This window comes from Fulmarus glacialis, unplaced genomic scaffold (assembly GCF_000690835.1).
Source record: "Fulmarus glacialis isolate BGI_N327 unplaced genomic scaffold, ASM69083v1 scaffold45344, whole genome shotgun sequence".
Classification (NCBI taxonomy): Eukaryota; Metazoa; Chordata; class Aves; order Procellariiformes; family Procellariidae; genus Fulmarus; species Fulmarus glacialis.
Genome location: NW_009206998.1, coordinates 1 through 25,980, shown reverse-complemented (window position 1 = coordinate 25,980; position 25,980 = coordinate 1). Strand labels below are relative to the sequence as shown.

Genomic DNA, 25,980 nt, shown 5'->3' with positions numbered 1-25,980 from the left:
TTTGTTTTATTGCTAAACAGTTTCCCTTCACTTCAGAAAAACTTCCCTTCTAGTTGACGAGTGACAGAGTATTTTAGACAGCAGTGTTTCCCAGCTAAGACGTAAAGTTAGATTAGATTGAGAGGCTTAATTTAGAATGCTTTTGTGGATAAGTCTTAACATTCTTATTTTTATAAATAGAAAATTAAGGCTTTTAGGAGCCTGTGGGCAGGGTGGGGTAAATGTTGACAGACGGCAGGCAGTGGTGTGCATGTGAACACTGCCCTCTGTGGAGACCAGCCCTTTAAGAGTGGAACATTCTAAAATCAAAAGGCAAAATCAAAAACATCAGATGTGACTGATTTACTCCTATTTGTTGCAGTAGATTGAGTACTGTTTTATATTACTGAAACAACTCTGTATGTACACCTCTAAGAAGTTGTTCTGTTGTTGTCTTCCAGGAATGACACAGTACGATATGCTTTGGATGTGCTAGCCATCCTGACTGTGGTTCCTAAAATCCAGTTGCAGCTGGCAGAACCTGTGGATGTGTTAGATGAAGCTGGATCTACTGTTTCCACTGTGGGTAAGCTGAATATGGTCCTGATGACTTACACACTTACCAATTGTCTCCTGCTACATGGTTTTTCAGTTGGCTGTTTCTCACCTACAGTGAAATAAGGGTTAAATAATTCATGTATTCAGGGTTATTGTCAGGGATGCAAATAAATGGGAGAGTAGATGGTGGTTAAAATTGTGTCATGATTAGTGTGGTTGGATTACTAATTTGAAGGCATGGTCTTTGACTTGCGCTTGTTTTCAAGAGCTCATTAAATACAGATGGAGACAAATCTACTTTTGTAATGGGACTATTAGGTTCCCTCAGCTTCTCAGAAATTTGGGTCTCCTGGGGATATATTTGAGAATATGGGAGAGGAACAATTATTGCTATTTATTTGAGTTATGCTCTAACTGGCTACCTGCAGATTCAGTATGCAAATGAAAGAGATGTGCCTGGATCAGATCTAAAGGCTTATGTATTAAATGGGGTGTGACTTTTTTTTTAAAAGAAAAATAAAAGACAGGCAAAGTATTAGATATAGGCAAAAGACAATTTCTTTTGCACAAAACCTTTCTCTGGATGAAACTCCAATTCTTTCTTGAGTGAGGATTTTGATTTTCTGAAACGGACATGAAACTAACAGGAACTCTGTCTGGGGAGGGGGGGAACCAAACCCAAAGTTTAATTTTTGCCTGACTCCTTTTGGAAGCTGTGATAATGATTTTTTTTTTTTCCCTTCATAACATGGTCCCCTTCCTTCCTCTCTGTTTCCGCTTTTTTAGTATTTATACAAGAGTTGCTTTCTGCAGTAAGAATCAGAGGTATGCCTGTGCATCTTTCCCTGTGCCAGATGTCTCAGATTTTGCATTCGTGGGCCACGCTTGATCACCTTCTCTGAAAGATTGTTTGACTCCCTACTTACTGATGATGAAGTGAAGGAACATCAGTGTAGGAAAGTGTTTTGCCAGGGAGGTAGAAGAATACATCTGACGCTAGTTAGCAGAACTCAGAAATTCCCAGAATGAAGAGAATTACCTATTTTCCTCAATTTTGTTGAAGCCTCCCTTACTTGTCCGATGAACTGTGTGAGATACATTTTAGAGTACTAAAGAAATTATTTCTTTCCCTCACTAGGTATTAGTATCATCCTTGGAGTTGCTGAGGGTGAATTTTTCATCCATGATGCCGAAATTCAGAAATCAGCCCTTCAGATCATCATCAATTGTGTATGTGGTCCAGATAATCGGATCTCCAGTATTGGCAAATTCATCTCTGGAACTCCTCGGCGAAAGCTTCCTCAGGCCCCCAAGAGCAGTGAGCACACATTAGCTAAGATGTGGAATGTGGTACAGTCCAACAATGGCATCAAAGTGCTGCTGTCATTGCTGTCTATAAAGATGCCAATCACAGACGCAGATCAGATCCGAGCATTAGCCTGCAAAGCCTTGGTGGGGCTCTCGCGCAGCAGTACTGTCCGGCAGATTATCAGCAAGCTCCCCCTCTTCAGCAGCTGTCAAATTCAGCAGCTGATGAAAGAGCCGGTGCTTCAGGACAAGCGCAGCGAGCATGTGAAGTTCTGCAAATATGCTGCTGAGCTGATAGAGCGTGTCTCGGGGAAGCCATTGCTGATTGGCACAGATGTCTCTCTGGCTCGGTTGCAGAAAGCGGATGTGGTGGCCCAGTCAAGGATCACGTTCCCTGAAAAGGAGCTGCTGCTCCTGATTCGGAACCATCTCATCTCTAAGGGCCTAGGAGAAACTGCATCTGTCCTTACTAAAGAGGCTGACCTACCCATGACTGCAGCATCTCATTCATCTGCCTTCACCCCTGTTGCGGCTGCTGCCTCTCCTGTGACCCTGCCTCGCACTCCTCGCATAGCTAATGGCATCTCAGCCCGTTTGAGTAGCCACACTTCTGTAGGTTCCACTGCCACCTCTGTCCATGCTCAGGCAAGGCCGTCTGCATCCCAAGGTCCACTTGCCCTTCCAGGCCCTTCTTATGCCAGCAACTCTCCTCTGATTGGCAGGATTAGCTTTGTCAGGGAGAGGCCATCTCCCTGCAACGGCAGAAAAATCAGAGTGTTGCGACAAAAATCGGACCATGGCGCCTACAGCCAGAGCCCAGCTATCAAAAAGCAGCTGGACAGACACCTTCCTTCCCCACCCACGCTGGACAGTATAATCACAGAGTACCTTAGGGAGCAGCATGCCCGCTGCAAGAACCCTGTTGCCACCTGTCCCCCTTTCTCTCTCTTTACTCCCCACCAGTGTCCTGAGCCAAAACAGAGGCGCCAAGCGCCAACTAACTTTACCTCACGGCTGACCCGCAGGGCAGCCTTTCCGAAGTACGGAGGGGTGGATGGTGGCTGCTTTGATAGACACCTTATATTTAGCAGGTAAGGAAGAAAAATGTTTCTTGATCCCTCTCAGGATGTACCCTGTGCCAAAAAGCCTTACCTGGATTCAGGCTGTGCAGTCCCACAGCGGAGTATCCTTGGAGAGAAAAGTGTTTTAATTCAACAGTGACAAGTGAGAGAGCCTTGAAAGGCATTTTTAGAAGTTGTTCTGTTTCTCTTGTCCTTAGTACTGACCCTTAGTATACATAAAGCACACATTATTTTCAGTATTATGTTAATTCATTAGCAACATTGACTAATGAAGCTCATAGCTCTTTGTTCTCCTTTGGAAGGTAAGTATGTAACGCCACTTTTACACAAGAGGATGGTTGGTTGACAGATGCAGGACAACGGAATCCGTATTTTGCTCTCGCAGCTTAATCAGCAGCACTGCAAGTTGCTAGCCTTTTTATGTGACCTTTCTTTGCTGAGGTTAAATTGGAAGATGATGTAAAGCTTATAAAAATAAAGATGACACATAGATGAAAGCATCTTCACAGTGAAACCAGTATCACCTTGGGAAATTATGATGATGAGGTTATTTGGCTGATGTGCCATGCCTTCTTGTGTTGAGTGTTTCAGAACTGTTACAAAATTTTTTACTAGCTGTCTGTACTTATCCAGGTGACGGCATTAACACGTTTTCCATCAATCCAACTTTGAAGACGGACTTCAAGTGCTTCAACATAATGATGTGCTTAAACAGAAGTACTTAATAGTGCAAAACAAACTCTGAAATGTTGCAAACACTATTGTAACATACTCACTTGAGCACTAGTCTTACAATTAACACTTAGCTTGTCCTAGAGGAAAGCTATAACTTGTACCTACATGACTTTTAAGGACTGGATTTAATATCATCACACAGCATTTCAGTTTTGCTTTTCTTCTTTCTTTTGGGTGACCCTTGTATTTCTACTTTCTCTAGGTTCCGTCCGATTTCTGTGTTCAGGGAAGCAAATGAGGATGAGAGTGGCTTTACCTGTTGTGCGTTTTCTGCAAGAGAACGATTCTTAATGCTGGGTACTTGCACGGGGCAGTTGAAACTCTATAATGTATTCAGTGGACAGGAGGAGGCCAGTTACAACTGCCATAACTCTGCCATCACGCACCTTGAGCCATCCAGGGTAGGTAATCAAAGACCTGAGTTTTGGAAGTTCTCACAGCCTAAGCCCTGGTATGTTTTGGGCCTGTCTAGGTATGTACATCTAAAATGCATCTACTGGCTGGCCTGCGATGGCTGTCATTAAAGTACTTGCAATAGTTACATACTCCCTCTCTGAGTTCTACAATTATTTTTTTTCTTCCCAAGATAATAGAGAAGATGCACAGTGGCTGTGTACCTTCATAAGTAATGAATATGTATGTCTGGAAGTGGAAAAATGCTTAAACTGACTACGTATTTAAGATAAATGTGAGATAACATATCAGAGTTTATATAACCTCCCTTTGTTGGAGAGAGAAATCTTTTTGGGGCATGATTCTAGAAAGAAATAAAAGGTAACTGATTTATAAGCAGAATGAACTCCACTCACAGGGCATCAAAGTTCATGCATGGATTATCCTGATTTTATCTGCTATTAACATCATAGATCGTTCCCATTGTTATCTGTAACGTTTTTCTTCATCTGCCGAGGGCTCTTTATATTATACATAGTATTAGATACCTAGACTTTGTCCCCATAGGAGTAGTTTAGTAAGCGCAAAATCTGCTATAGTTCCTATATTCATCGTGTAAGTTGAAGTGTACGGGTAAAATTATAACCTCTGTTTTCCCTGGTATTCTTTTCCCTTCCTCCCCGTCCACTCCCATCTGGAAATATACAGGATGGATCTTTATTGCTGACATCTGCTACATGGAGCCAACCTCTGTCTGCATTGTGGGGAATGAAGTCTGTCTTTGATATGAAGTAGGTATACTCTGATCCAGCTGTGGGGCATGTTGCAGTTAGAAGAACCATTCACTATAGGCAGAAACCCTAAGAACAAACTCTATGAAAGAACAGTACAGCACAGCTCTCACAATGTCTCTTGTGAAAAAATAAAATATGCTTCCTCTCTTACGTTTAGTATCTTCCCTATTTTATTGGGTACAGACAGCTTTGCTAAATTCTAACTACCTAAAGTCCCATTTAATGCAAGATAGATCAGTAAAATCACTGTTGTCCCTGAAGGCAAAGAAATACGTTTGTATTTTTGTTCTCATGTTTGTAAATTATCCTGACAATCTTTCTCTGGCCAGTTACAGAATTTTAGTAGCATGGTGATTTGCATGGTGAAATTTTCAGACCTGGATACAAGCTATTTCAGACCTGGATAAAGCTATTTAAAATTGATTTCAATATTTACAATTGTTTCTTCCCATAAAAAATGGGGGGAAGGCTTTTCATTTTTAAAAGGTTTGACTGTTGTCTACCTTAGTTGTAAGCAACAGTTTTGGTGTGACCTGTTTTAGGTCAGCTAAAGGGCATTCTTCAGATGAAGTTTAATGTGCCTCAGGCCTGCGTGTGCGTTTGAACGTTCATGATGCCATTTACCGCTCACTCCTCTAAATAGTGTTATGTTTATGGCAGACCCTGTTGCAGTAGTAATTTCATGACAAGTCTGTGAATCTGTTGCTTGTGGGTTTTTTCACTGGTCTGCTGTAAAGGCTGTGTCTGTTACAGATATTTTCCTGCAAATGTCAGTGGAGCATTTTAGCATTGTAGTATGCCATGGTCAATGGCGGAGGAAAGTCTTTTCTACATTTTTAGTCTTCTACATTGTTGAAACCTCTGCTGGAGGTGTTGGGGTAGTGTTTGGTTCACACAGGCGGTTTCAATCTGCAGTTCCTTGACTTCTTCACTGGCTCTATCTACAGGCATTCCTTCCCTGATGACCACTATGTGGAGTTCAGCAAGCACTCTCAGGATAGGGTCATTGGCACAAAAGGAGACATTGCCCATGTAAGTACCAGTAAAGATCATGGTTGTGAAGCTATGACAAGAATGTTATTCTTCACAGGACATTTATTAACAGATCTGGGTGCTATGATGCTCTGTGTAACTGATGAACTAAGAGGCTTTAGAGGAGAGCTTTGAAAGTGTCAAGTAACTTCTCGCTGTGTCTAAGGGTATAAACTCAACCATTCCAAACCAACTGTAGCACAAGCAGTGTGCAATGTTTTCCCTCTGTGGTTAGTATTCTGGGCAATTGTAGAATCTGCTTTGTTTTGCTCATTTGAGAGAGATTGTGCAGGACTTCCCGCCCCCCCACCCCCCGAAGTTGCCTCCTTTGCCTTACTTTTCAGTAGTACTACTACTACTACTACTACTAAAAGTTCCACTGTAAACAGTAGCTCAGTCAACAGCTGTGGGACATGGCCTATTAAAAGTGTCCTTCTTAAAAGTGTCCTCCTTTTGCCCCCCCCACATTTGCAGCTTGCTTTTGCGTAATTCAATTTTACCAATATATTTTCAGAGAATGCTGTTGTAGTGTTTTGTATGAATACCTGCAAATTTGACAGACGCAGGCTTCAGAGTGCTTGTGCTTCTTCTCGGTGCTAATTTGCATTCATTATAGGCACTGTCTCTTTTGAAAGAGTATTTGCATAAAAAATTGTCATGAAACATAACATATTCAAATTATTTATGATTTTACTTATTGCACTTGATTTGTTTAAGCAAACTATCCATTCCTGCCCAGTTTTTAACTTGGATTTATCTGGAAGTCAGATCAGTTTGTGTATTGTGTTTATCTGGTAAACAGATTTGTTTTCCAATTCTAGAGAATTTTTTCCTCTCTATAAGTTTGAACGAGAGCTAGGCTCTGAGGGATCTTACAGGTGAAATTTATCGGAGAAGATGGTCATAAACCCTTTGTACCAGTTAAAGCCCTCTTTATCTTTTTATCTTCCAGCAATTTGTTGGGGCAAAGCTCAGAAAGTTGCCCTTCTGTGTAAATGCCAGGAATTTTAACTTGTTTTCTACAGTTTCTGGCTTTTTTTCCCTCACTGTGTGCTTTGGAGTTTTTATGTTTGTAAATACCATCTGCTCTGAAAGCATTTCTGAAACAGTTTCTGGCTATGGTGGCACCTTGTGCCTGCAGCTTCCCAGCCCACTTTTCATGATGGGGATAGTTTCTTTGGAACTAATTCTGATCGTATTGAAATACATCAGTGAACCTGCAGTAAGCTAAGTACTGGCCAAAATGCATTTCGTGACTTCGTACCAGCTCTGCAAAACTATTAAAGGACTGGCAGGAAGGGTTATCTTTGGAATGCTCTCACTTGAAATGAAAAAGCAAAATGGGAAATGGGGTGATTCTGGAAACAATCTAGAAGGGGGAACATGGGGTGATCTTAGGCACAGGTACATTACAAATTGTGACTAATCTTTCTTTTTCTTTTTAATCTAAAAGATCTATGATATTCAGACTGGCAACAAGCTATTGACTCTGTTTAACCCAGATCTTGCCAACAACTACAAGAAGAACTGTGCCACCTTTAACCCCACTGATGACCTTGTCCTAAATGATGGTGTCCTCTGGGATGTCAGATCGGCACAAGCCATCCACAAGTTTGACAAATTCAACATGACCATCAGTGGTGTTTTCCATCCCAATGGGCTAGAGGTCATTGTCAACACAGAAATTGTATCCTTTGGCCACTGTGGTAACTGATGTGCTGGGACCTAAAGAATTGGTATGTTAAACAAGTAGCTGTTTGCAGAAGTTGTATTAATGGTCTGCTTGTTACAGGTTATGTATGGTAACAACAGTTTTTGCCTGTGAATCAAGTAAAGAGGGACTGTCAGACAGCTAGCTAATTTAAATCTAGATTCTGCCTCTGATATGGCCTACAGGAAATACTTAACACACAGAGTGAGCAAGAGAGATTTTCTTTTCTAGTATAGTCTGTGGTACCTCTGCTCTCTTCCCATCCCTTACCAAGATCAACCTTGAAGCTCCTGCAGTAGCCTGTCATGACTGGGAATGACATTTTGAGTAAGGGCTTCTTCATTTTGAACACGTGGAAGGGATTGTGGTGCTGGAATATGACTCCGGTTCTGTCATATTTGCAAGAAGGTGGCAATGAGGTTTCTTGAATGCAATTAATCGGTTGTTTGCCACTGTGTTGAAAAAGAAATAGAAACTTTCAATCGTTTGTTGCTCCTTAGCCTGTATTTTTTCAGTGGGACCTCCGAACTTTCCATTTGTTACACACAGTACCTGCACTGGATCAGTGTCGTGTGGTCTTCAACTATACTGGCACAGTTATGTATGGAGGTAGGACTTCTCAGTCTTACATTACTCTCCTTGGTCACCTCTGGTTTGAGATACATAGATGCTTGTTCAGTGAAATTGGAAGCCTCAGAGAGTCTGTCTAACTCCAGGCTTTACTGGCATGTGTGAAATGGAATTTTTTCAGGAAGTTATGTTACGTATATTGCTGACAGAGACAGTTTTCTCTAACATCAGCAATATCACAACTCACTTGTGAAATTAAAAATCAACCTATTGAAAAAATGTGTATAACAGCAGATCTGATGATGCCTGAGAAAATAATTTTGTCCTCTGTACTAAGTTTCAATGATCTGTAGTATTAATAAAGGCAGCTCTGGAAGAGTAGATATTAAATGGGTCTTGCCAAGCTATTAAATAAAAAGAAAATTCATGTCAGAGTCTGATTTAATCTTAAGTTGATTAATGATAGTGAGAAATGGAAGGTGGATTTGTGGAATAATCTTTCCTTGTATCAGCTATGTTGCAGGCAGATGATGAAGATGACCTTCTGGAGGAGAGAATGAGAAGTCCCTTTGGCTCTTCTTTCAGGACATTTAATGCAACTGATTATAAACCTATAGGTAAGAGTAACAGAGGAGCAAATAGCTTGGTCTGGAGGTTTGAAGACTTTTTGAAAGTTCTGCTTAGTAACATTCACTTCCTCCTCCCCTGTGCATGTGTGACAAATTAAATTCTGCTACGACCTGTTCTGACTGAAGCACGAGAGTTGGGTTTAACACTGAAATAGGTTCAAGTATCATATCCTGTTCAGTGTGTGATTGCCTTACTTGCTACTGTTCAGCAGTTCTGGCTTTATTTTCCTTTCTTCTTTCCAAGTAGGGCATAATCTAAGATAGTAGATCATTTGGCCAAGATGTCATTGGTCTCATTTCAGGAAGAGCCTTTTTTTTTTCTCCATTTTCTTTTTTGTCCTTTTCCCAACAGTATTTCCCCATGCTGGTAGTTCAAAATGCTGTCAGTTTGGCCTCCAGCTTGCAAAGCTCCTGGAGCTAAGCTAATCACTACTACAGACATAAACAAATGTGGCTTTTGCTATTGAAAGGAGATATGGCTCACAACTCAGTCCCTTGGTTGCCACCTATCCTAGAAGATTATCTGTTGTTTACTGTGCTTAGAGAAGCCAATAAATGTATTATCAAGGGAGGAGGCACTGTGCAGAGCAGGTTAAGAACTTACCTGACTATTTTTTATGACAGTCTCCAACACTTCTATTCTTTATTACAGGTTGAATTAGTTACAAATGTTCATTTCACTTTTATTTCATGTGTTGTTTCTTGTCCCAACATTTTATTATCTGCTTTTAGACATATATTGTTAGATCTTTTCTTTCAATGAGCGTTAAGTAAAATGCAGTTAACCACTGAGTTTGTTTTGTGATGTTTTCCAGCTACCATAGATGTAAAGCGGAATATCTTTGACTTGTGCACAGACAGCAAGGACTGCTATCTGGCTGTCATTGAGGTAAAGGAGCTAAGAATAAACTCTGGTCTCTGTAGTTGTGGTTTGAGCGCAATGCTTTTTGTTTCTTTTTAAAACCTTCAGAACTGGAGGTTCTGGAGTTCCTACTGTTAAATTCACATTCTAAGCCGTGATGGTGTTTTGATGATGGTAAAGACGCTGTTAGTTTTTTGTTGTCCACGCACAGCAGTCTTGTTTTTCTGCCTTTGATTCCTTAAACTTCCAAACACGTTTGCCTCTCTTCTTCAAATACTTCCCACTTTAAAAAGTGAAGAGCTTTTCCTTTTCATAAGCTTAGGGAGAAATGTATTTTTTTCCTATTTATAGCAATAATTTCCTATTAAAATTTGCACTGTGTCGAATAACTGGGAAATGCAGTCTTCCTGGGGCTTCCCATAGACCTTTTCTGTGAATCACTCTTATTGTTCCTTTTTCACTTGCCTTCCTAGCAAAATCCCAGAAGCTAAGGATTTGAAGCAAAAATTACTGAGCGAAACTTCTGATCTGTTAAGGGGGAAGTCATGTTTAACTAATGGGTCTTGAACCTGACTATGTAAGTGTAGTGACTAATTTAAAATCCTGTCGACTTAATTGTCTGTGAACCACTGATCCTTACAGACCAAAAAAAGCAAGTCAAGAATTTGTAGTAGGGCAAGCTTCTTATTCTTATCTCCAACTGAAGTTGGAGTTGCTAAGGTTGTGAGGCCAAGATACGAAAATTTTCTTTTATAGGAGTCATTGGAAATGTTACTTCCTGGCCTGTGGCAGCAGTGGTTGCTGGGGTATCAGACTGTTGTCTTCTGGAACTCTTGCTATATGACAGCTTTTAGCATTGTCTCAGGGCATATGGTTCAATCATATAACAGGGAGGCAAACTTGAAAGGAAGTGGTGTGCAGTTAGGTGAGAATTAAACCAAAGCATGTTAAGGATCCAGTAAAGGTTTTGTTAAGTCTCCTAGTAAGAGTGTAACTTGTGGATGACAGAAGCAGAAAGTAGCTATTTACATCACTCCTGGGCTGGTCCTTGAAACCAAAAAGACTTCCTTTTTTAGTGCTAATTGTACTGCTGCTAGTAAATGGGATGGAAGGATTTTGGTAATGTTTCTGTAGTTGAGATCAGGTATAGCACTGAATATGAATGCTGAGCTTAATTCCTGGGGTTAACTGCTGTGTGGGCATCTGTCTTCAGAATCAAGGGAGCATGGATGCCATGAACATGGATACAGTTTGCAGACTGTATGAAGTGGGCAGGCAGCGTTTGGCAGAAGATGAAGAGGATGAAGAAGAAGATCAGGTGAGAAGTATAGCATTAACCTGGTTGTTCAATAGTAGCTGTTAGCCACCTATGTGTGAGAGGCCACAGGTGTGTTCATTTATTACCCATAAAGTACAGATGCCTCATTTGGTCTCACCTCATGTGAAGTAGATGGCTTTACTGTCAGTGTAAACTAAGACTATGTATGCAGAACCTGTGTGAACAGTAACTTTGTGCACTGTAAACGGACATGATAATTTATAGTTTATTTATTAATTTCTGTAAGTTTTTCAGTCTTGATCAGAAACTTTGCTGTTTGTTCTGCTTGGTTGCTTTTTTTTTTAATTTTTTGACACCCAGTAGAGACAGTAGTGTTTTGAGGTTTTCCTTTTTTCAATTCCAAGTCTCACATTTGGGCATAACTTGTCACCAATTTCTGAATGAGATACAACTTGTGACTAATGCAGTGAAACTGCACAGTACTTCTGAACAGCAAAATGTTTTAAGAATTTTAAAGAAAGCTGTAGGTTTGCATTGGGATGTATTTTTTTCCTTCTCAGATCAGCCCTTTGATCTCTGGCAACTTGACAAAAGAGCTAAGAACTGTAATAAGCGCTCCTCAGGGTGCAGTTGGTAGAATACACAGTAGCACAGAACACTTACTACAGTACAATGAGAATTAAAGACAGATTTGTAGCTTTTTGGGTGTCAGGTGGTTTGGTTTTTTTTTTTGAACAGGCAAAGGCCTTATGCTTCAATTCCCTGAAGATTTTAAATGCATTGTTCTCTGCTCTTTGATATCTGCATTCTAGTAAATCATATATTTGTATCTCCTGTGAGAAAAGCTGACTTCACCTTTTTCCAAAGAATGCCAGAAGGTAATATTTTGGTGGGGTTTTTTTTCCAGACTGTGTGGAAATCTGGATTTCTGATACCCTTTCTGTCTCTGAATCTTCCTGTTGCTAGGTTAAAACTTTTACTTTCTAGTTTAGAAGACTGGATAGCAGATCCCAGGAAAGAGTAAATTTTCTTTGCAGTTAGTTGTTATTATTACAATTTCAGCGTAATTCTGAAGATAAGGAGTAGTTCCATTTTGCATACACAGTTTGCTGCCCTGTCCTCTCAATGTGCTACAAGGTTGCAGTTGAAGTCTTGGCATTCTTATGAAATCATTGGTTGCTGTTTTATCCCTAGACTGGATGGATTCAGTTTAGGAACTTTTAGAGTGGGTGAAGAGTAGAATTCTTGGGAAGCAATGAGCGGGGGGAAATTACTGTTCCTTCCAAAGTGTTTCTACTTTCTAGCCATTCAGTACTTGTCTCAGGCAATAGTTTCTATTTTTGTCTCTGCTTCCACTGTTTTTGTTCACATTCAGTATATTTTAGTAAGCTTATTCACATTTTCTTTATAAAATCTCAAAAAATAGTTTGTAGCAGAAATTGATTTTGCATTGTACAATGATTAACTAGCAGCTGTCAAGACACTGTTTTGTGATATCGCTCTAAGTGATATTTGTATAAGAGGATGCAGTCTGAATGCTGTTTGTTCCAGGCTGTAACAGTAGGTACCAAGCAGAGATAAGGTATCTATCATCCATCAAATGTGACTGGGGATGCTTCCTGTCTTACAAATGGAGGTGGCCCCCAGGCAGAATTTAAGTATGCTAAAAGCTTTTCTGAAAAGCTTAAGGAGTATTCAAACAAAGCTGCTTTGGGATCGATTTGCAAGCTAAGAGTGACTAGTTAATATTGCATAATTGCTGCTTTTTGTGGTCTTCATTTCTGGGGTGTATAGATGTTTCCTAGACAGTAACTTTTAGGGATGGTTACAATCAAGTTTCTTTTAGTAAGAGAGATTTAGTTTTAATGTAAACAACACTTACGAACTCAAATTCAATTCAATCTATACATATTTAGCAAAACATAAACTAAACCCCTTGCTCTCTGTCCTGTAGCTGTTCACTGCTGGTCCTCCAGGTTTGTTCTAGTCTTAGGCTTACGAAATATAGCTCTTGTCTCCATAGAGACATCCAGCATTGAGCTAGAATGAGTAAAGGTTTTCTAGAATAAAGACAGAATCTTTCTGGCACGCTTGTCTGTTAAGGCCAACAAGAGTAATTTGTTTCCTGATGAACAGGAGTTTTCTGTGTGTACATATGCTCACACATATGTAGGTGTTTACTACTTGCCTAGTTAGTTTCTGTGATTTAGGCTTTGAAAAACTGGAAATAAACTTTCAAACTTATTGGGACTTCTCACAGATATTCTAAAACACCTGCTGGTTAAAAGAAGGTGCTTTCTGATCTTTTTCATGAAAATGGTGTGGGGGGAAATCCATGTGAATCAACATCAATCTGGTATCTCTTTTGTCAAGATTTTTAGAGCAGATACTAATCTGTTTGGCCCCTGTATCTTCACACCTTGACTTTATGCATATCTCTCTCTCTCTCTCTCTATCTTTGTCTATGATCTACATGGGTCCACATGTACAGTTTCTTGCCTGTACAGAAAGTAATAAGTACTCAAATAGAAGCATGTTTGATGGGCAAGCCTTGCTTGGAAGTCATGTGACACAGAATAAAATTGCTTTAAAAATTGTGCTTGGGACAAGTTAAGAACTGTGGAGAAAAATATCTGCCTGACATTTTTTACTTTAAATTTTGATGCCTCATGATGTCAGTTTTGATAAGTGTCAACTGATAGCTCTGTGACAGATTTTTGAAAAGCAAAAGACTGAGACCCCATAAAATGAACCGAGCAGGGGTATTTGGCCTACAGATGTCTTTCAATTCCTTCTCTTATTTAAGTGAAGAAACAAAACTACTATATTACTCCCCCGTTCTCAAACCAAACCTTGTAAAATCAAGGTTACATAATGATCTGTTACATAAATTACCCTCAAATTTAATGATCAGGCTGACTTAGCTGGCTTGTGTATGGTAATGCTGCAGTAAAAGTTTATGGGTTTGTTTGAGATACTTGAAAATAGCACCACTGTAGCTAGATTCTTCCTTGGCTGTTACACTAACCTTTCATATGAGAGATCTCTGGAAAGCTGCCTTTTCCTAGTTACGGCCAGTAATCCAGAGTTGTCAAGCCTTGTTAAATGGAACAAATGCTAAATGGACATTGATACTCTGTGGTCTGTACTTACTACGATAACTGAGGGAAAGTGAAGATGTAACACGCTTTAGCAAGAGTTGGTTTGTGAACTTTTTTTACTGGATGTTTTACTCCAAAAATACTAGTCTTTCTGCCTTGAACTTTCATGAGTTTTGTGTATTACTTCACTGCTGGGTAAGTATCTAAACGGGTCCATCAGTGACTGACACTCTCATTCACAAGTATTTGCAAAACTATGGTCAGTCTATGGGGAAACAGGCAGAGTTTCCTATTCTTAAGTCCTGCAGCAAGATCCTCCTCTTCCTCTTCCTCCTGTATTTGCCACTGTTTTGATACACTCCTTCAGAGTTAGACTTAACAAAAATAAGATGGGTATCTGAGCTAATGGTACAGATGCTGGACCATCTTTGGTTGTTAGCTTGCTTAATTCTTATTTATTTCCCTTTCTTGGCTGATTAGTATCCCCTGTTTCACTGAGTAATCTACTGTCTTCTGTAGTGAGGCAGACCAGGAATTTCAGAGAAAATGGTGCAAAGGAAAGTGAACGTACTGATCTGGCCTAGAAATGGTACATGGCAGTTGCTACGGGCTAGAAAAGGAGACTTCAGAAATATTAAGTGATCAGAAATGCTAAAACCAAGGGAACTGGCTGACCATAGAGTAGACTCAAAACTGAAACTTAAGTCTGGATGATGTGATCTGAGTGGGTTACAGGATTTTCAGTCTGTGAATTTTTACCTCTTTATTTTAGTTTTTCTTTCCATATTAGTTCTTTAAGGCCTATTTTTCGCTCTATAGTACATGATGTGGATGATGTTGCATCTGTGAGGCTCAAGTAGTATTCTCAGTTATTGTCATGTTCAGAGAGATTTATGGCTTCAGCAGCAGATTGCTTCATCTAGCTGTCCCTGTCCTATAAAGTGTGTTCTACTTCTTTTGCCAGAACTGAAGAACTGTTAATTATCCTGCAGTGCTTCTGGGCTATCGAAATTGTGATGGTAGGTGTGTAATTTGTCTTTTTGCATTGGTTTAGAAAATTCTAGGTGATGTGAAATGAAAGCTTTGGAGATAAGGCAATAAAGACTTGAAAGACAGTTACTATTCTGACATGTGGTTTAGCCAGGATAAAGAATGTTTTTCCTCAGCTTTCTATGTGGTCTTTGTGATCCCAGTTTCTGCTTCCCCCTATCTGCCTGCAACAGCAATTCCACTGTACTTTTATTGCTGTTGGTTTGATATAGGTTTGTTTTTATGCCGATACTTATTTGCTGGGGAAGAAAACCCACAAACCTTAATCCTTATTGGCACATGTGTTTGGGAATCATCAGACCATGGTGGTGCTTTGTCACTACAAGCTGCCTAGAATGATTTATGTCATCAGAGACCCCTAGTTTTCCAGGAGCTGTTCCTGTAACATTTGAAGATATTGTTTGTTTTGAAATCTTGCTCGGGATGAAATGTTTAAAGGATAATAGCTGGGAACAAGTATTTTCAGACAAATGTCTCAACTGATAATAATATACATGTGTTTATTGCACACCTTAATAGGAATCTTTGAACTTAGTTGCAGCTGGGGAGGCTAAGTAAAGAGTGGTTTCCATCAAAGACCTGTTTACATAACAGACACATCTTTTGAACAGGCATCCTCCAAAACAGATATTTAAGGGGGAAAAAAAAAGTTTTCCCAGTACCTGTATTTCTTACCACATTTTTAGATAGTAGCAAATAACTGTGACTGCTTCAGCCTATTCTGCTGTTTCAGAATCTAGCTTCACTAGCTGTCAGTTAGTGCAAACAGAGGAAATTCTTGGAAAGGGAGAAGTAATTGGAGTTGAGTTTTCAGAAGGCTAGACCTAGTATTAATGGAGTAAAACAGCTTCAGCAGAGATAAAAGCATATTCTGCCTGTTCAGTGACAGAAGTCGAAGGTTGACTTCCTCTCACCTAACATATCTTTCTAGAATTCCCAGAGTAGCTGGGATCCAAGAAAATAAAAGCTGCCGCAGCTGTGATGAGAAATGTCAGTCAAAAGCTTGAGAAAATAAAGGAACAAATTCTCATCCGTAGAGGGAGAGTTAATTTACCTGCCAAATTTTGAAATTCCTTTACACACTATTGGTTTTTGTCATGCAATTAAAGGAATGGGCTTATTTTTGTGAGTGAGAGTGTGAGATCAGTGAGAGGAAGGAAGAGAAGCAGATTCAGAAATTGCACCTAGTTCTGGACTCCTTATATTATTTCTGAGCCCTACAGCACAGAGAATATAATAGTCATGTTAGATCACATTTATCCCTAGCATTAAGGAATGTATCAGCTGCAGAATGATGACTTGCACATGCCTCAAAGAGGACAGTGACTCGAGTTAGATTGATTATCATCAGGTACATAGTCATGTTAAAATGAAAACATTTCATAGGCAAAACCAGAGTATTGGTCAAAAGAGTCCCAACTGAACATGCCAATCTAACAGAGGCCCAGTTGCTTTAAAGTTTTTGTTTATCTGTGTCATGGATGCTTTTTCATTCATCACAGGTAAGTAGTCATTGTTAGACAAGCTAAACCTACTTACATAGACTTAAGAGAATAACTGCTTTTTTATTTCTTCACTCCATGTTTTGCCTCTGTGACATACTGTATGCTGTGTGCTGTTTCCTGTATTAAATCTGCACATACCTACATCTGCATAGAAGCCTATGGTAAGATTCCTTGCTTGTTACGTATAGTAACTTCTGCGCATTCCCAGGCTTCTACGTTTTTAGCTCTGTAACCTCATTAATGGCTATGAAGAAGTAGAAATTCTAACGCTGAAGTAGCCAAGAGGGTAAAAGTAGGGTGCAGCCCTGTGGTATGAAGGAGATGAATACTTAGAATAAATTTAATGATGTGGTAATAGGAAGTGAGTTTGGGCTTGCTAGCTGAGGGGAAGGATGGAGACTAGGTAATCTAGGACGTAAAATTCCATATGTGCTTGACCCCCTAGAAGGACTGTTGGCTATATTTAAGCTTTTTCCACTGCCCATTGTTCAGGGAGTGTTAAGAAGTAGATGGGGGAGGAATTGGATAGAAGCTCTAAGTGACTGAAAGTCAGACATTGTCACTTTGTTACTCCCAAGAATTGCATAGTAAAGGATCAGAAAGTACCAATAAGCTACAGACATGCTTTGGAAGCAAAGAGAACAATTGTCAGAAGATATACGACAAGGGGATTGTCTGTGGAGAAGGATAAATTACTAAAACAAGGAGAGACTTATTCCTCTGGAGTGAAACATTCTTCAGTGAACTTGTATTTGAACAATGATCATATGTTCTTTTTTATGAAAGCAAAGCCCCTTCCCGTGCTGGAAATAGGTAGTAATTAAAATAATACTGATAATTTGGAAGAGACCAGACTATTAAAAATGAGTTTGCTTTTCTCTAGGAGAAACTTGGGGGAGGAGGGTGAAAGAGAGGGAGAAGTAAACTAGTAGGTGGTTTCTTGCAAAAGCAAATAAATTGACCAAAATAATGAGACTCTGGGAAATACGAATTTCTTTACCAAAAAAAAAAAGAAGACTAGAGAAAATAAACAGTTTATAGAAGCAGGTGCTTACCAGCAGGTGATTAGACTTAGCTACAAATAGCCAGAAGTGAATTAAATATGAGCTGAAAGATTTGAAAAAGTGGGAAAAGCTTCACTGACATTTGATTAGCTGTTTTGCAGATAGAGAAAAGGCAGCCTCATAGATGAAAATAATAATAGTTAGAGTAGAGTAATACCATATAGCATGATTCAAACAGAGAGGTGCAATAGAGATTGTGTTTTCAGAGGGAGGGACTGTTGCTGGAAAGCATCTGCAGGTGAGAGGTGTTGACTTGGAAGTGATGACAGGAGGTGAGGATGGGGCTGGGGAAGGAGCAGCTGTGAGATGATGACAGCTGAAGAGTTCATAGAGCAGTAACAGAGGAAGTTGTGCAGAGAACTATTGATGTAAATACTTGTTTTGGACTGTGAATCAGATCCTAGTAGAGGAAGAAAAAGTGAATGATGTGTTAGATGAAAAGATGAAGCTGTTTGTAACAGCTGAAACTATGTCAAATAAGCAAAAAATCAGTGACCTGTACACCTCAAAACTGAGTTGAGGTTTCCAAACCTAGTATCAACAATCGAAAAAGACCTGTGGGATCTTCTCATGGCAGCTAACTGCCAGCCTAGTGTAAATTTGAGGGATTATGTAATCTGCAGCTGAGAAGTCTCAAATTCTGTTCATCTGGTCATAAAAAAATTTTGGATTCAAGAAATGGAAGAAAACTATAAAAAGTCTTAGGAGTGCTTATAAAGCAAGCGGGTATATTATATACTGCAGATCTGCAGTTCTGTAAGCCATACTTCCTGAAAGCACTTTGTACATACACTGATTTAATGTAAAAATACAGTGCAGAAATGTGTTGAAATCAAAGTTCTGCCTAGTTAACATGTATTTTGCATCAGAGTTTGAATAAGTGAGCCTTTGAATGTTTTTTGAGAGATGAACACTGGTGAGTATGTTAAGTGTCAATAACCTGTACTACCCAAAAAGACAAATTTTGTGAATTTTGTATGTGCAAAACGAATGGGTAAAGGGGAACAGTAAGAAAGTCTGCGATGATGATGAAAGTCTATGAAGTGCGTGCAAATGTTCATCAAAGAACAATATGGAAGAAAATAGATAACACTTGGACAAGAGCAAAGGGTATTTACTAAGCTCTGAACGGGTTGTAAATACTGGCACATGAAGAATTAGGTCAAGCATTTTTTGTTACAGTGCTGCCACCCCTATATATGCTTTTCCTTTAGGGGATGTTGTTTAGTTTTTTCCATTGTAGTTATAAATAATAAATTAATTGAGCCAAATCTACTTGGCTCTCTGAATCTTTGCCTAAGATCACAAACTGGTAGTGGAGTTAACTGACCAGTAATTTGCTTTGAGGTGATCTTGAGATAATCCTTTGCTATGTAACGAACTTTTCTGATTCTGTAAATAAATGTCCAGCTTTTCTTGTACTACTACATCTCTGTAAAGCTGCCTGTATGCAGGCATGTTAAAAAGCTGATGTGAATCACTTTTGCCCTCTTAATCATCCTCAAAGTAGTTCCAGGGTCATAGACTGTGCGTTGAAGCTGTTTATGCATTACTGTGTAAGTGAATTAGTGAATTTTGAGTTAGTGAGTGTTGAGAGATTTCTCAGATGCACACTTAAATTAATTGTCCCATTCTGCAGTCTTATACTAGAAGAACTGATAGTTCCTGCATCCTTTATACTTGTCTAAAGGGTATAACTGATGATACTATACATTACTGACTTACATTCTTAAGACTTTTTGAGTTAAACTGATACAAACTCTTCGTATAGATGATCTTTTTCACCTGAACTAGTCTTTATTAGTTGAGTCAAATTAACTCTTTATAGTTGATCAAACAATTTCTAAGTTAAACAGGGGCCTGTCCCTGTATGGACATCCTACTTACATCTGAGGATAGCTATTCTGCACTAAAGTTGAAGCCTCCCTCTTTACTATCCCCTTATAATTATAACCAGGGTTTTGTTTTGTTCTCTTGTTCACTTTAAATTGTCAGCTTTGTCTTTGTTCATTGCCTTGTTTTTGCAGTCTTTTTGCTTTAACTGGGGTGAAGTCAGCACCGTAAGTATTTATGCAGAGAAGTGGGGCCAAGAAGCCATTTTGTGTATGAAACAGGGTGGGTGTTTCCTAGATTAAAATTCCTTTATTATAATTGCAATACTGTGTTTTTGAAGAGCAGAAAGAGTTGGCCATCCAGGTATATCGATACCATAATGTCCTCTGCATTGCAGTTGTTATGTATCTGTGTATGCTGGAGATGGAGAAGAGTAACGCTGGTACAGTATTTGTATTCACTATAATATATAATAATGAAATTAATACATATCTGTATAATATATAATCACAAATCTGAGTCTCATTAGGGGTCAATGGGTACTCTACTTTAAACTGTTCTACTCTTGGCCTCTATCAAGGTAAAGCTCCCTTAAATTAATCCTAAGTTTAGGTATCTACAGCAACTAATATACCTGAATCAGTGTAACTAAAATGGGTAGCAATGTGACATCCTTAACTCAAAAGCTGGGCTCCATCATGTCCCTCTGAGTGTTGCCTTCTCTATTTAAAAGGGAGCATTAGGTTTTTTTTCCTTTTTTTCCTCAATCATAGCCTCAGGTTGGCATTGTTTATGATCTTACATGAATTACATAGGAAGATACGGTTTTGGTCTGGCTGTATGGTAATAATAGTGCACCTGGCTGTAAAGCAGGCACACAGAAATATCAGGCAGTGACTCAGAGTGCTGATAGTGAGGTAAAATGTTTTACAGAGGGAAGGTTAGGAGATGGTCAGTTTGTGATTCTACAATACTATCCTTGTGCCTTCTGTAAAGATAACTGGCAGCTGTGAAGTGGCTTCTGCTGGAGAGGGAAGAGAATATTCTCTAAGGAAGCAGAGGAGGAATGTGAGGACTCCATGAACAGTTCAAGTTCTGATTTAAGCAGCTTTTATAGAGAACAACCCAAATAGAAGAGTATCTTTAGGCATCTAAAGGAGTTAGTGATGGCTAAAACAATTCCTTGATGCTGTTTTTTAAGTCATACGGAGCGTGCTGGTCCATGGGTTCTGTGGATAAGTTTACTGCAATGAGGAAGATAAGCACAGGTGCATGCTTGTTTTGCATAGATGTGCACATTGGTTCTTTTTTCTAGCAGCACCTGTGTCATTGCCCAAAGCTCTTGGGAACTACTGATGAGTAGGTAGGAGCTTGCTTTTGCAGGTTTTTCCTTCACAAATCCAGATATGGTTTGGAATAACTGTTCTGCCTATCTTCCCTTGTGACACTGTACAAGGATTTTTTTCACTGCTCTTATTCAGTATGTTTGTATGAGTCATTGGGGAAGATACGGCATTTTTTGTCTGTATATGGATCCCTTATGTGAGACAGTTGTGGCATCTGATGAGGGTATGGATCCTAGATATCCAGTAACAGACTGGATATCACTTACATATGATGGTGTTAGGTGTGAGGAAATACCAGGTGGAGTCTTTCTCAGCTATATGTCCCCCACATTGTTTTTGGGTGCAGAAGCTCAGTGTGCTTTCTTAACAGAGATCTCGCCACATATATGCAAGCCTTGTGTTTCTAGACTGGAGTATTGCAGTGTGCCTGCAGAGGTTTGTGCCTGGAGATTCTTCAGAAGCTAGAGCAGAATTAATTCGCATGTTACTTAGCAGAAGCACCACATTTTCCAGGTTCCTGTTCGTGTTCTTTAAAACGTGACGAGTTAGGGGTTTCTCAGCAGTTAAGATCACTCCTCTTGAACTGTGTTCTGCGTCACTCATTCAGCTCGGTAAGGACGTGCATTGTGCGTGTCGTGTTCTCTCTGTCACATGCACATGTGACTTCTTGTAGCATGGTTTTCACGCTATTTTCTGGTTTACCAGGGGCAAGTATAATTTAGATCTCATCTTACTGTTCTTAGGTGGTTTTTAAATGAGTGTGGCCTACTTCAGATTAAGTAACTTAAACCAAAAAGGTGGAAACATTGATTTCAGTTCTCTAGTACTCTGTTGCTATTTTTATTTTCACAAAGGATTTTCTCCTCACTGATTGGTATAATCCTTCAAAGTTAATTTGCAGCTAAATATACACCCTTTCTGTGTAATTTGGCACTTATTCTTGTTAGCCAAAAGAAATCTTTAGCTTTATACAACTATATTTCATTTCATCCTATATTTGAAGGATGATACTGCTATATATGCCTTGCCTTAAGCTTGAATGAAAATGTTGATAAAATAGTATTTCAATTTCCAATAAATACATTAAATGTGAAACATAAACTCAGTAGTTTTGACATTTTCTTTTAAGTCATTGTGGGCTAGATATTTAGAAAAAAAATGCTTTCAGAAATTCCACAGATGTGGAAACTAAGAGGGTACCTAACTCGTTTCAGAATCCTTTAGGTTTCAACTAGACAGACTCTAAATGAATCTAGTAGACAATATACTTTTTTCCTAATGTCTACAGTTGTGTGTCTGTGTCCATACACTGAAAAACTTGACTTAATTTTTCCAAGCTTTTAAAATAGATTTATCTCCTCCTTTCCAACTTCAGAGTTCTTTAGAAACTGAAAAAGGAAAATAAACTCTCCTGCCTTTTCAGTTTTTAATCAGTTTTTCAATTCTGAATAGAGTAATAAACTTTAAGACGTTGGTCCCTCTGCAGATACTGCATAGAACAAAAGTAAAAGTTATTAAGGCAAAAGCTTTTATACTCAATTCAATATATTTTATGGAAAATTATACTCAATATGGCACTGCATTTTAAAACTGTGAACTGCAAGTAAGGTATTTCCTCTCCCAGTGTGTATACAATTCAAAAAGCAATGTCTGTTTATTTGAGGGCTTATTGACTCAAAGTAAGGTTTGTAATTGCCTAAAATAAGCATAGGCTTTAATACAGGTTGTTTTAATTTTATACTTAATATAAGCTCTTTCAGAAAGAAAACTGTATCTAGCAAACCAATGCTTTTATACTGTAATCTCCATTTAAATAACACAGCATTTCTGGTCAGTAGAGGAGACTTGGCTGCCTTTTGCAAGTGAAGAAACAATAAAATTTGCCCAGGCTTTTTGGCATTCATTGTTTCTTTTGCCTATGACAGATGTTGGATTTGTGTGGGTGTGGTGGTTTTTGTTATAGCACTGACTGAAGGAAAAGTAGGTTGGGGAGATGACAGTAAGGTCTTTTTCCTCTGTGCTTTTAGATCTGAAAACGCAGCAGTCTAAAAAGCACAGTGTGAGTGTGGTGAGCTTCAGGACCAAACTAACCCTTGAAGTGGGTTGTTAAATATCTGTCTTAATTGCTTCATATTTGCAAAATGTGTTCCCTCCCAAAACAAAGGGGCAATTAAGACTGAATGACTTGAGAGCTGCCTTCCTGCCACATGAGAGCATTCTGTTAGAGAAAAAGGGTGTGACTCTGAGGAGATGTGCAGGTATATTGAACTCTTTCTTTTGAGTCTTGGAGACTTCGTGGAGCTTGGCTTTTGATGGCACTTCTTGGCCTCTTGTTTGTCTAGAAGAACAGTAGGACTGTAACAGGTTCTTCCCACTCAGTTTTATCTGCTAGACACGGATTTCTGGATTTGATCTGTGCAATGAGAAATTCAGTTGCTTTATTGAATGCGAATTTTTACTGTTTGATAGAGAAAGATCTTGATCCACAGGTAAATGCTAAAGATGAGACTTCTGAGCTGCTTTAAACAGTTCTACCACGTGAGGCAGAGTGATTCAGGAATTCCTACATTTTACATCTCATCTAAATCAGGAATGACTGAGAGACTGAACATTCATGCTGCATGCTGTTTGATGCAAAGTAGAGGTTTTGGTCCAGTTGAAACTAAAGCAGTTTGTACAAGACTAGCAACAAAGCCATGCATTAACGGGTCTTATTGCATGTCCTTCTCAAGAGTGCATTGTGGTGACACATGTTGATGGCCAGTATTGGAGAGGAGCTTGAGCCAATGGTACCTGTGTTGCACCAGCATTTTGCAGATAAGACTTTGCAGGCTTGCAGATGATCTAGCATGTGTCGTGAGAGAAAGTGTTTATATGGGTGATGGGAAAGTGTTTATAATGGGTGATGTCTGGATGTGGGGAGAAGTGAAAACTATAGGTATGTTTTCTTCAATTATTCTTATTCCATTTTACATTTAATTTAATGTCTGCAATGGACTGTTTTTGCTGTCTTTATAGGAGGAAGAAGAGCAAGAGGAAGAAGATGATGATGAAGATGATGATGATACAGATGACCTTGATGAACTAGATACGGACCAGCTGCTGGAGGCTGAGCTGGAGGAGGATGAGAACAATGAGAATGCTGGTGAGGATGGAGAAAATGACTTTTCTCCCTCTGATGATGAGGAGCTTGCCAACCTCCTGGAAGAAGGAGATGAGGGTGAAGATGAAGATTCTGATGCTGATGAGGAAGTCGAGCTGATTCTTGGAGATAGTAAGTGTGTGCCCAGCTTGGTGACCACAGGTGACCTTATCCTCTGTTCAATGTCTTGACAAATACGCAACATCTAGGTCTTCCCTTAGCTGGCATTCCCCCTCACTAGTATGAAAGGCACAAATCATCATGCTGGTTCACCTGTGGCCTATCAAAGTAATCTGTTGGTAAAAACAGCTCTTATCTGAGAGAACAACTGTGAGTTCTGGAATGGAAGGTATGTCCTTTCTGCAAGTGCTCCCAGGTGCATGTGTGAGAACTTAAAGGCAGGCCAAGAAACTCCATGTGAAGAACCCTTGTCCAATTGCTTGCCTGTCCTGCCCTTCAAGGGACACTGGTTGAACTGTTACCTCACCTGTCTTCTCTGCCATATTTGTACCTGTAAAGACAGAGAAGCATTTTTGCTCCTTGGTGCTATTCTTTCTCTTTTGTAATTGCTTAAAGTGCAAAACCAACATGGCATTTCTGACTTCACTTCCTTTTTTTAGACTGTTCTGAAGCTAACATAACTTTTGGGATAAAATTTAAATTGTTCTCTTTTTCTGGCATTCCACAGATGCAGAGACTAGAAAAGTTAACCAAGTGTGTGTGTGTGTGTATAAGAAAGATAGATCTGAACTTTTTATGTAGCAATTAAATTTGGAAAAAGGCTTCACAAGAAAGAGAAGGTGAGTAGGATAGCATCAGGCGTGGCATTTGTGACACTAGATTCTGTTCCCTTTTTTGCAGCACAATTTTTGAGTATGCGCAGCCAAGCCACTTAGTTCTTTTTAATTTTCAAGCTGTAAAATGGGGGTAATATAGATACCTTAAGTTAAAAGGTTAGTAAGGATGAGTAATTGCAGTGTGCAAGGTGTTTGAAGTCCTGCTGTGATAGGAGATGAATGTGATTCCCACCTCAGCTCTCAATCTTCTCTGCCAGTGCGCTGGAGGATTAAGCATGCCAGGCCTCTGTTTTGGCACTAATATGGCTGGCAGACTCATTCATGTCCCTCTTTTCTGTTAGAATGCAGCTCAGTCGTTTTAAGGATGCGGCCAAATCAGGTTTCCAGAGTTACTCTGTGGGGTCAGTTTGCTGTTCGCTTGAAGGTAGTAGGTATACAATGCAGGGCCATATAGGACGTTTACATCGCTCAAATTCATTAATAGCATATTGCAGTTCAACATGTTGGGATTGCGGGTAACTTCTGCCTGTCCCAGTAGCGGGCAGGACCTTCTTGACACAACTCCACTTCTGTTTCCTCAGGGCGTGCAGTGCCAGAAGCTACTAAGAGAGCACCCAGAGTGCTGTATTTGAATTGTCCAAGGGGCAGAATGGAGGGGAAGTTCAGGCCATTTCAGTAACTATTCCTGTAACAAAACCAGGTGCTACTTGACACTTCGTTATTTCAGGTGTGCTCTGCAGAGCACTGCATATTATGAAATGGCCACATCTGTACACCATTTATGGATAGGACCACTTGATCAGAACTTTGATCTGGTATTGCTGTGGAGCTGCAGCCAGCCCATCCTGTGGCTGTTAGGTTGCTTGGCAGCATCTTTAGGAACTTAAGGCAGGGAGTGCAGCTCTGCCAGGCTGATGTATGTGTGGTCCTTGCACAGGGTTTGATGAGTGGGGTTCTGTGGCTTCTTTTCTGTCACTTGAACTTCATCTGGCTTGCTTTTGTTTCTCACCCAGCAAGAGCAATTAGAATTTCCCTCTGCTTTGCTTATGCTGTGTTCCAGAATTAAAAATTGTAAGGACACTGACACTGTTGCAAAGTACAGATCTGAGGCATGGTGATGTATTTAGAGTGCTTCCTACTGCAGACCCTTGCTGTATTTTGGATGAACCTCCATAACATACAGGTTTAGACAGGTACACTCTTCGCTGGG

The 25,980-nt window shown here is 39.6% G+C and overlaps 1 protein-coding gene across 1 annotated transcript in view; it reads left to right on the top strand.

Annotated features, from left to right (window-relative positions):
* The window catches only part of VPRBP (Vpr (HIV-1) binding protein), a gene marked incomplete at both ends in the record, with an annotated part of 30,738 nt that extends 6,633 nt beyond the window's left edge, over positions 1-24,105 (top strand). The window contains 11 exons of the mRNA XM_009575938.1: positions 441-565; positions 1,676-2,936; positions 3,865-4,063; positions 4,764-4,846; positions 5,797-5,881; positions 7,335-7,568; positions 8,108-8,201; positions 8,675-8,779; positions 9,607-9,680; positions 10,867-10,971; positions 23,850-24,105. Of these exons, the coding sequence (XP_009574233.1) occupies positions 441-565; positions 1,676-2,936; positions 3,865-4,063; positions 4,764-4,846; positions 5,797-5,881; positions 7,335-7,568; positions 8,108-8,201; positions 8,675-8,779; positions 9,607-9,680; positions 10,867-10,971; positions 23,850-24,105 (2,621 nt within the window). The remainder of the gene's footprint in view (positions 1-440; positions 566-1,675; positions 2,937-3,864; positions 4,064-4,763; positions 4,847-5,796; positions 5,882-7,334; positions 7,569-8,107; positions 8,202-8,674; positions 8,780-9,606; positions 9,681-10,866; positions 10,972-23,849) is intronic.
* Between the last annotated feature and the right edge of the window lie 1,875 nt (positions 24,106-25,980).